General features: G+C 37.8%; 1 protein-coding gene across 2 annotated transcripts in view; it reads left to right on the forward strand.

Moving 5' to 3' along the window:
* Window positions 1-11437, forward strand: part of pabpc1l (poly(A) binding protein, cytoplasmic 1-like) — a 35222-nt gene that overhangs the window by 7232 nt on the left and 16553 nt on the right. For both annotated transcript variants that reach the window (XM_061904201.1, XM_061904199.1), the window contains exons 3-6: window positions 957-1150; window positions 1231-1346; window positions 6774-6913; window positions 6986-7080. In XM_061904201.1, coding sequence (XP_061760185.1) covers window positions 957-1150; window positions 1231-1346; window positions 6774-6913; window positions 6986-7080 — 545 coding nt within the window. The remainder of the gene's footprint in view (window positions 1-956; window positions 1151-1230; window positions 1347-6773; window positions 6914-6985; window positions 7081-11437) is intronic.

The following is an 11437-nucleotide window of genomic DNA, read 5'->3' on the forward strand; positions in this document are numbered from 1 at the left end:
AAGGTGACCTTGCAGCCAAAAGTATCTAATGTCGCAGAGAATGGATATGTAGATATGGCACAAAAAAAATTATCACAATTATTTTTTCATACTCCTCGATCTGAAAGATTGTGATATTTTTTTTTGGGGGGGAAGGGGTTTTATTAATAATAACTAATAATAAATTCATTAATAATTATTTTAATTAATTTATTAATAATAATAATTACTAAAAGCTAATCACATGAATTAAACATTTTAACACACTGAGTAATTAAAGCAAATTGAATAAGATACATATATTTAACATTTCTATACAACAGTAAAATAAACTTAGGCAAATATAAAACTACACTTAACTATTTTACAATCATGAGTGTTTGTGCAGTGATGCAACAGATGAGGTTATAGTACATACAATGTTAATCATCGCTACTTGTCTTATATTTAATAACAGTACAGTTTCCAGTTAAAATATCGATGTGGTGTTCGATTAGCAACTGCTAATATGCTAGGCAGCAGTAGCAAGCTCTCATTTTTAGGTATTTCGTATAATCTCTTTGGTTTTACTTTTTCAAATTATTAAACACATTTGTTTTGTTCATACTTTGTACATTTATTTGGTTGCTCCATATCACTTATGTTTATTTTTGCAGTCTTTAACAACCGGTTGTATAGGGGAAAAGGTCAACTTTGATTAACTGTTTTTGTGGACATTTCCATCATGTTTGTTCAAGTTAATCATCGTAATTGACTTAAGATTTGTCACGATCATCAATCGTGATCATGTAATCGCCCAGCTCTTTCACAAGCCAAAAATAAAAAGGTGTTATAGAGCTTGTCCTTTCAAGTGGTATCCAACTAAATACAGTATAACTTACTCTGTGGGCTTTTGTGACAAATAAAATGCTGTCGGAGCATTTTTTAACTTAACTCATTGCAATGCCATCTTCCTCAAACCTTTTCTTGTCTTTTAGCGGAGTGTGCTTTGGATACAATGAATTACGACGTCATCAAGGGACGCCCTATCCGAATAATGTGGTCTCAACGTGACCCAGGCCTTAGGAAATCTGGAGTGGGCAACATTTTTATCAAGAACATGGATGATTCCATTGACAACAAGGCATTGTATGATACCTTCTCAGCCTTTGGAAATATTTTGTCCTGCAAGGTAAGTGGTGATTGGTAGCACAGCCTGTGTTAAGTTGAGTAAGGAGGTGATTTCGGAATGTTAAAGCGTATTTGTTGTAGGTCGTTTGTGATGAGAAAGGTTCGAAAGGCTATGGTTTTGTTCACTTTGAGACTCAGGAAGCCGCAAACCGTGCCATTGAAACCATGAACGGAATGCTGCTGAACGATAGGAAAGTGTGAGTAAAAAAAGCCTTTTATTGAGAAGTTATATCTTGGAAACGGTCATTTACCTGATAACATGAGGCCAAAAGTACTGCAGAATGAACTTGTAAACTACTGATGGCGTCTGACTTTTAGAAATTTTTTCTTTGTTTTGCTCAGACGGGACAAAATAATCAGTTTTAGGCCCAATCCCAATACACCCCCCTCACCCTACTTTTTAGACCCATCCCTACATTTTGCGCTGTCCTGTGAAGGTAGTGGTGTCCCAATGACTCTTTGCGTATAGGAGTAGGGAGAGTGAATCTAGCCCTTCAGAGTGAGGGATTTCAGATGCTGACTTGTTCATGTGGGGCTAGAGAAAAATGCACATAAGTTATATAATATATTACATGACAGTTTGGAACGTTAGTTTGTAATGTTAGCCAACCAGCCATGCTAGCTAACGCTAGGCTAAAATACTATATAATAATACTTAAATACTAAAACTTTAAAGCTTGCAAATGTAAAAACATTAACGTTACATACATTCAAAGTTTTCACAAGAGACAACAGTCGTAGATGTTGGCTTCTTCATGTAGTTCTTCGTTTGTTCATCAACCAAAGCATTATGAATGTAAAAAAACCCCAAAACGATCTCAGCCGTTACTCTATTGCTATTGGGTTTGTTGTATAATGATTGGACTAGAGGGTTGTACAGTACACCGCTACTTATAAAGCACCATGGTATTAATTAATTAAAAAGTTATACTGCCTTTGGCGAACACCCATAGTTATTTTTCATCCACATGTGCTGCTGTGCGGTTGTGACGTTGCTGAGCCGAGTCTTGGGGCATTTGTGTGTCAAAACGCACACACCGAGCGCATACAATAATAATAATACTGCAATAATGACAAAATAACAGCAAGTGTACTGTTTAAGAAGGGTGCGTAAAAGACCACATGAAGGTTTTTGGGCTTCAGAACTGTCAATAAAGGTGACGCTTTAAACACGGAAGTGTTGCGCTCTAAGCGCTGGTTTAAAACATGCCTCGCCAAATGTGTCAATACAGCATTACCGCCATTGCTTCAAACTTAGTTAAACATTAAAAAAAAAAAGCATTCAGACCTCCACAAGGAGTTTTACACGGGTCAGGTTAATATAGCAAAATAATGCAAGTAAATTGAGTGAATTTTGGAACAAATTCCCACTTCTTCATTTGTGTTTTATCTTTAACAATGTGTGTTTTACATGCTACTTGTCTTACCTGTGTATTTCTAGTCGTTTTCAGTGTTACTAATTATTGTATTTGTCTTAAAGGCCTACTGAAACCCACTACTACCGACTACGCAGTCTGATAGTTTATATATCAATGATGAAATCTTAACATTGCAACACATGCCAATGAGGCCTTTTTAGTTTACTAAATTGCAATTTTAAAATTCCCACGAAGTGTCGTGTTGAAAACATCGCGGTAGGATGACACGTGCGTTTGACGTCTCAGGTTGTAGCGGTCATTATTTTCTAGCCCGATCCAAGCTATAAGTAGTCTGCTTTAATCCCATAATTACACAGTATTCTGGACATCTGTGTTGCTGAATCTTTTGCAATTTGTTCAATTAATAATGAAGAAGTCAAAGTAGAAAGATGGAGGTGGGAAGCTTCAGCCTTTAGCCACACAAACACAGCTGGTGTTTCCGTGTTTAAAATTCCCGGAGATGAAGCTTTACTATGGATCACAGCGGTCAAGTGAACATGGATCCCGACTACATGTCTACCGGCAGTTTTCGGTGAGAAAATTGTGGTATAAAGTAGCCTCTTACCAGAGATCAGCGGAGCTTGCACCGTCCATGCAGCTGCGTGACTTCCCTCAGAGACTCTGGCGTCAAGACACCCGTGGCCACACACCCCTCTGACTTCAGGTACTATTTAATCTCACTAAAACACTAGCAACACAATAGCAGATAAGAAATTTTCCAGAATTATCCTAGTAAATGTGTCTAAAAACATCTGAATCGCTCTCGCTTGCCCTCGCCTGTTTCATTGTATTTATTTAAAAAAATATATATATATTTTTTTTTTTCTAGTCCTTCACTATCAATATCCTCATCCACTAATCTTTCATCGTTGCTCAAATTAATGGGGAAATTGTCGCTTTCTCGGTCCGAATTGCTCTTACTGCTGGTGGCTTATGTGTGGAGTCCTCACACCGGTGACGTCACGCGCACATTGTCTGCGACTTACGGGAAAGGCAAGGCTTTTTTATTAATGACCAAAAGTTGCGAACTTTATCGTGGATGTTCTCGACTAAATCTTTTCAGCAAAAATATGGCAATATCGCGAAATTATCATGTATGACACATAGAATGGACCTGCTATCCATTCATCCATCCATCCATCCATCTTCTTCCGCTTATCCGAGGTCGGGTCGCGGGGACAACAGCCTAAGCAGGGAAACCCAGACTTCCCTCTCCCCAGCCACTTCGTTTAGTCTTCCTAACGTGTCCTGGGTCTTCCTCGTGGCCTCCTACCGGTTGGACATGCCCTAAACACCTCCCTAGGGAGGCGTTCGGGTGGCATCCTGACCAGATGCCCGAACCACCTTCTCTGGCTCCTCTCGATGTGAAGGAGTTCCTCCCGGATGGCAGAGCTTCTCACCCTATGCTATCCCCGTTTAAATAAGAAAATCTCATTTCAGTAGGCCTTTTAAAGCAGAGCTCAAATTGGCAACCATAAATCATGAGGCATTTACAAAATCCAAAAGCAGTGAAGTTGGCACCTTGTGAAAATCGTAAATAATAACAGGATACAATGATTTGCAAATCATTTTAAACTTACATTCTTACTGCAAAGACAAGATACTTAACGTCCGAACGAGTAAACTTAATTTTTTGCAAATATTACCTCATTTAGAATTTGATGCCTTCAACATGTTTCAAAAAAGCTGGCACAAGTGGCAAAAAAGACAGCGGAAGTTGAGAAATGCTCATCAAACACTTATTTGGAACATCCCACAGATGAACAGGCTAATTGGTAACAGGGGGGTGCTTCCATGAAATGCTCAGTCATCCACAAACAAGGATGGGGCAAGAGTCCCTACTTTGTGAACAAATTGTCGAACAGTTCAAGAACAACATTTCTCAACAAGCTATTGCAAGGAATTTAGGGATTTCACTATCTACGGTCCGTAATATCATCAAAAGGTCCAGAGAATCTGGAGAAATCACTGCACGTAAGCTGCCAGGCCGAAAACCAACATCGAATGCCCGTGACCTTCGATCCCTCAGGCGGTACTGCATCAAAAAGCGTCATCAGTGTGTAAAGGATATTTTCACATGGGCTCAGGAACACTTCAGAAAACCATTGTCCGTAACGAGAGTTGGTTGCTACATCTGTAAGTTCAAGTTTAAAGGCCTACTGAAATGAGATGTTTCTATTTAAACGGGGATAGCAGGTCCATTCTATGTGTCATACTTGATCATTTCGCGATATTGCCATATTTTTGCTGAAAAGATTTAGTAGACAACATCGACGGTAAAGTTCGCAACTTTTGGTCGCTAATAAAAAAGCCTTGCCTGTACCGGAAGTAGCAGACGATGTGTGCGTGACGTCACTGGTTGTAGAGCTCCTCACATCCTCACATTGTTTACAATCACAGCCACCAGCAGCTAGAGCGATTCGGACTGAGAAAGCGACAATTTCCCCATTTGTTTGAGCGAAGATGAAAGATTCGTGGATGAGGATAGTGAGAGCGAAGGAATACAAAAAAAAAAAAGGTGAGGGCAGTGGGAGCGATTCAGATGTTATTAGACACATTTACTAGGATAATTCTGAAAAATCCCTTATCTGTTTATTGTTACTGATTATTTGGGGAAAAAAAAAAGTTTCTCAGTTGAAACATTAAGTACATTGTCTTTGCGGTGTATTAAATTGAATATAAGTTGAAAAAGATTTGCAAATCAATGTATTTTGGTTTTATTTACGATTTACACAACATGCCAACTTCACTGGTTTTAGGTTTTGTAATACAATGTCAAAGTTTTCTATTCTATTCTAACCTAATTCTATATTATGGCAGGCTTTATTTAATATGTAAAATAATTGTAAACTGTTGTTTGAGTGCAATAGGAAAAGCCCATGTGTTTAATGCATATTTTAATTTTAATTCTAATGTTCTTTTGGTGCAATAAGAAACATATGTTGTGGGCGCACGATGGAGCAGGGGTTACCATGAATTGATTAACGTGGACCCCGACTTAAACAAGTTGAAAAACTTCTTCAGTTGTTACCATTTAGTGGTCAATTGTACGGAATATGTACTGAACTTTGCAATCTACTAATAAAAGAATCAATCAATCAATCAATAGTGCATGTGCCTCACAATATGAAGGTCCTTTATTGTCCTCGGTTCAATCCCGAGCTCGGGATCTTTCTGTGTGGAGTTTGCATGTTCTCCCTGTGACTGCGTGGGTTCCCTCCGGGTACTCCGGCTTCCTCCCACCTCCAAAGACATGCACCTGGGGATGGGTTGATTGGCAACACAAAATGGTCCCTAGTGTGTGAATGTGAGTGTGAATGTTGTCAGTCTATCTGTGTTGGCCCTGGGTGTAACCCGCCTTCTGCCCGAATGCAGCTGAGATAGGCTCCAGCACCCTCCGCGACTCCGAACGGGACAAGCCGTAGAAAATGGATGGATGGATGGAAGAAACATGTTAAATCATAATTTTTCCTGTTAAAATGAAGCAAATAATTAAATTGTTTGTGTTGTCATTTATTATGAAAACTGTTAAAGTATTGAAATCCATAATGATATACATTTTGGCGCTAAACTACAGGGCGGGACGTATGTGCAAACAACGTAGTTGTTTAGGTGCCCGAAGGTAAACTATGCAGTGACGTCGGAAGTGGTGTCCCAATTCTTTGGGAAGATTGCAAAGTTCTACCCCTTTTTGCTTCATTTCGAAGAGTAGTGGGTTAGGGCTAATGGTAGTGGGTATATTGGATTTGGGCCTTACATCACTATGACCAGTTTTCTTCGGCAGTCGCGCCACAGATTTAGGGTCTCCTTAAGACGTTAGTAGTTTTTGGGTGCAAGCGTAAAGAAGTACCAAGCATTAGACAGTGTTGTCATTCTCAGTGAAAGACATTAAACAAAACATTGATTATGATCACTCTTTGTCTCTCTCTTTGGCTTTATTTATTCAGGTCAATGCACATTAATGAAGTATTCGCTGTACAGACTGTAAATGAGCCAGGTTATTGCATAGTTACTCATTTACAACTGTAGTCCCTCATACCAGTGTGGGTGAAGTGTCTTGCTCAACGACACAAAGGCAGTGATGTGACTGCGGAAACTGGATTCAAGTTTATGAGCCACCTCGCTGTAAAATACTTATTTATTCAATGAGGACAATGACATTGCTTTCTTGTACCTACTTACTTTACTTACTTACCATCTCTACAGTTTTGTTGGCCATTTCAAGTCCCGCAAGGACCGAGAGCTGGAGTATGGCACCAAAGCTATGAAATTTACCAATGTTTACATTAAAAACTTTGGTGAAGACTACACAGATGACAATCTAAAAGATGTATTTGCTGCATTTGGTAGGAACATGTATGTTGCTTTAGCTCTGAAGTGTTAGAAGGGTAAATGCGATTGGTTGTTCTTGCTCTCAGGGAGGACCCTCAGTGTGCGTGTGATGAAGGATGAGAAAGGTTGTTCACGTGGTTTCGGCTTTGTGAATTTTGTCAACCACGAGGACGCACAAAAGGTAGTGTCACATTTTGTTTTCAAAGTTTTCCCTGAAGTTGTGGTTTGGTTTGCATTGTATTATCTGCAGGTGAAAAAAATTATCAGTACAGATGGTCCTTGGTCTGTGTTATGGCGGTTTGTTTTGTTAACCCATGAAATAATTCCAAACATAATTTTTGTTCTTAAATGCTAAATTCGCTCGAAAACTAGCTACAGCAGTGCTCGGTAGTTGAGCTTGACCGGTATTGATTTTTCAGGGCCGATACAGATTAATAGTAGTGAAATAGGCCGATAACCGATATTTGGAGCTGATACTAATTTATAGTTAGTGACATATCGGCATCAACATTTACAATAAAAGTACAATCTCCAACACTTCGTTTAAATGCCTGAAACATCTTTGTTTAAAAAACAAACAAGTAAACAAAAACAGAAAATGCAGTTGCATCCATTATAAAGCTTATAAATAGCTCCCTGAATTTGTATCCCCAGCCACACAGACAGGATGAAATATTATGTATTCCTTAACGTCAACTGTGATCGATGAAATGCAGCTATACAAAGTACACAACGTAATGGACAGATTATCAAAATAATTATTCAGGTTTAAATATCGTAAGTTACAAACATCTTTATCAAGGTATGATCGTAACACTAACATTTTGTATTATGTATTACTAAGCAGCTTCCCACCACACACACAGGCACGCACACTATATTCAGGTATACAAATATTGCACAACTGTGCATTGCTGTACTGCAGCTTCTTGTGTGGCACACAATATACTCTATCCTCTTCGCGTGTCCCTGCAATAAAAGTAAACTGAATTCAGTTAAAGTTTTTTGATCTCTCTCTCGCAACACAAAAAAACACGTGTGTTATTATGGCCTAGCAGAGCTGCCGTTTTTGTTTTTTCTGTATTCTATAACAAAAATATTAACCTATTTTATTTATGGCATCTTTTTATAAACTCAAGGACACAAAACAATAAAATCAATTGGATAAAAACAAAGATACAATTTACAGTGACTAAGCAGTCAGGAATAGGTGGGTTTTGAGTCTTGATTTGAAGAGGGAAATTGAGTCCATATTGCAAAGGTCTGATGGTAGTGAATTCCAAAGATGAGGGACTGAGCGACTGAAGGCTCAGGCCGCCATTGTGGACAGTCTATATAAGACGACAGTGAGATGGACGGATGACGCGAATCTTAGGGAACATGAGGGTCTGGTGACATGGATCAGGTCAGAAAGATATAACGGGAAGGTTATGGATAGCTTTGAAAATGAGGATAATTATTTTATATTAAAATAGAGGTGTTATAGGACCACAGTAACACAAATGCAAGAGTGCAAAAAGTCCCATCACGTAAAATAAACATTAGCTTCAGTGTAGAAGCTCAAATACTTTTACTATTTCCAATGCATTAAAAAAATGTATCCGTCGGCATGTCTTTCATAGTGATTGTGAACGATAGGCAACATTCCAAAAAAAGTGCATTTCCCCTTTAAGTGGCGTTCACCTGAAACTGTGTTACTTTGAGAGAATTTTGAGGATTAATTATTTTTCAAACATTTGTGTGATGTTGCTTCTTATTTGTAATTATTATAGGCTGATTTCATGTGTATGCAGCGGCAGCTGAACCAAATGTAACAGCGCGTCATAATTACGACTATAAGCTAGATAAAAAAAATACCGGAAGCAGTATCATTAGTCCAGAACCTTCACGGTCCAATTAGAAACTGGTACTAGTAGTTGGTTTGATTACCCTGCAGAGTTTTGGCAAAAATGGGGCTGAAAGTCTTTGAAATCAATGTCTTTGGCTTGTGAGTTGTTAGGTCTTCTAGCATTAGCATCCCTAGCTCAGTCATTGCTGGCTAGAGCGTCTTTATGCCATCACATCAGGTGGGTGCTCAGATTAGTCGTGCTGCCACTATTTTATCGCTGTTTTCCAAAAGTTATAAATGGCCATAATTTTAATCCAACTGCTCATTCATTTTTTTTAATCCAAACATTAACCGCACTTAAAATTCAATATTCGGGGGTGAATTGTTTTATAAACGCTTTCGGTGCTGTCTGACATGTTGCACTGTCGACAGTCGCAAAAAAGAATGGTACCCTCATATTAAATCATCATAGAAATCTCGTAACATTAGAGCGGACATATTTCTTGGTTTAACCTTAATCACTGCAATGTTTAGATGGCGACAGGTGTGGACAATATTGGAGATGGACGCACTTGTCCCCACACTAAACGTTTACAGTGAAGGAGAAAACTATTTGATGTTTTGCAGCAGGCGACGTGTCGGGAAGTTGTCACAATTTGTTTATAAATTCTTTACTTTGTTTACTGGGATGTTCACGCTTCCTTTATTTAACTGCAAACTGTATCAGTGTTTAAATAACATCAATACCAGCTAAAATGTTTTGTCCTCTCATCGAATTGAACGCAGGTGGTGAACATTATTTATTCGATATGAGAGGTATCACTCCAGGTTTTTTTTTTTGGGCCAAACTGTTGTACTGAAACACAAGGGAGGCGTTGGAGAAGAACAAAGCATGTTTATTAGACTTCATCTTCATTAGCCAAACTGCTTTGTATTTTATTTTCATATCAAAAAGTAAACACCAGGTTTTTTTTTACATTATTTTCTTATGTCACTTAGGTTTTACTTCAAAAATCATTCATGTGACACATAATTTTGGTAATGTTTTACTGTGTATTGTTAATTACTACACTACATATATCTGCTCACACTCTTAATGAAGCTGTCCCGATACACCAGTGGTTCTCAAATGGGGTACGTGTACCCCTGGGGGTACTTGAAGGTATGCCAAAGGGTACGTGAGATTTTTTAAAAATATTCTAAAAATAGCAACAATTCAAAAATCCTTTATAAATATATTTATTGCATAATACTTCAACAAAATATGAATGTAAGTTCATAAACTGAAAAGAGAATCAACAATGCAATATTCAGTGTTGACAGCTAGATTTTTTGTGGACATGTTCCATAAATATTGATGTAAAATATTTATTTATTTTGTGAAGAAATGTTTAGAATTAAGTTCATGAATCCAAATGGATCTCTATTACAATCCCCAGACAGGGCATTTTAAGTTGATGATTACTTCTATGTGTAGAAATCTTTATTTATAATTGCATCACTTGTTTATTTTTCAACAAGTTTTTTGGTATTTTTATATCTTATTTCCAAATAGTTCAAGAAAGACCACTACAAATGAGCAACATTTTGCACTGTTATACAATTGAATATAAAGAAACTGATGACATAGTGCTGTATTTTACTTCTTTATCCCTTATTTTCAACCAAAAATGCTGTGCTCTGATTAGGGGGTACTTTAGTTAAAAATTTTTCACAGGGGGTACATCACTGAAAAAAGGTTGAGAACCACTGCGATACACCATCTACATGTACATACAAACCCCGTTTCCATATGAGTTGGGAAATTTTGTTAGATGTAAATATAAACGGAAGACAATGATTTGCAAATCATTTTCAACCCATATTCAGTTGAATATGCTACAAAGACAACATATTTGATGTTCAAACTGATAAACATTTTTTTTTTGCAAATCATTAACTTTCGAATTTGATGCCAGCAACACGTGACAAAGAAGTTGGGAAAGGTGGCAATGAATACTGATAAAGTTGAGGAATGCTCATCAAACACTTTTTTGGAACATCCCACAGGTGTGCAGGGTAATTGGGAACAGGTGGGTGCCATGATTGGGTACAAAAACAGCTTCCCACAAAATGCTTAGTCTTTCACAAGAAAGGATGGGGCGAGGTACACTCCTTTGTCCACAACTGCATGAGCAAATAGTCAAACAGTTTAAGAACGTTTCTCAAAGTGCATTTGCAAGAAATTTAGGGATTTCAACATCTACGGTCCATAATAACATCAAAAGGTTCAGAGAATCTGGAGAAATCACTCCATGTAAGCGGCATGGCTATAAACCAACATTGAATGACCGTGACCTTCGACCCCTTAGACGTCACTGTATCAAAAACCGACATCACTCTCTAAACTTAACAAAAAAAAACCCTCTCTCTATCAAAATGTAACAATGGAGATAAAGGCATGACAAAATGCTGACAAGTTGATATTAAAGAATAAAATAACTTAATATTTGTCTATAAATATATGGATAACTTTTATCTTAGGGCTGGGCGATATGACCTTTTTTTAATATCGCGATATTTTTAGGCCATATCGCGATATACGATATATATCTCGGTATTTTGCCTTGGCCTTGAATGAACACTTGATACATATAATCACAGCAGTATGATGATTCTATGTGTCTACATTAAAACATTCTTGTTCATACTGCATTAATATATGCTCATT

This window comes from Nerophis ophidion, linkage group LG06 (genome assembly GCF_033978795.1).
Source record: "Nerophis ophidion isolate RoL-2023_Sa linkage group LG06, RoL_Noph_v1.0, whole genome shotgun sequence".
NCBI classification, from domain to species: domain Eukaryota; kingdom Metazoa; phylum Chordata; class Actinopteri; order Syngnathiformes; family Syngnathidae; genus Nerophis; species Nerophis ophidion.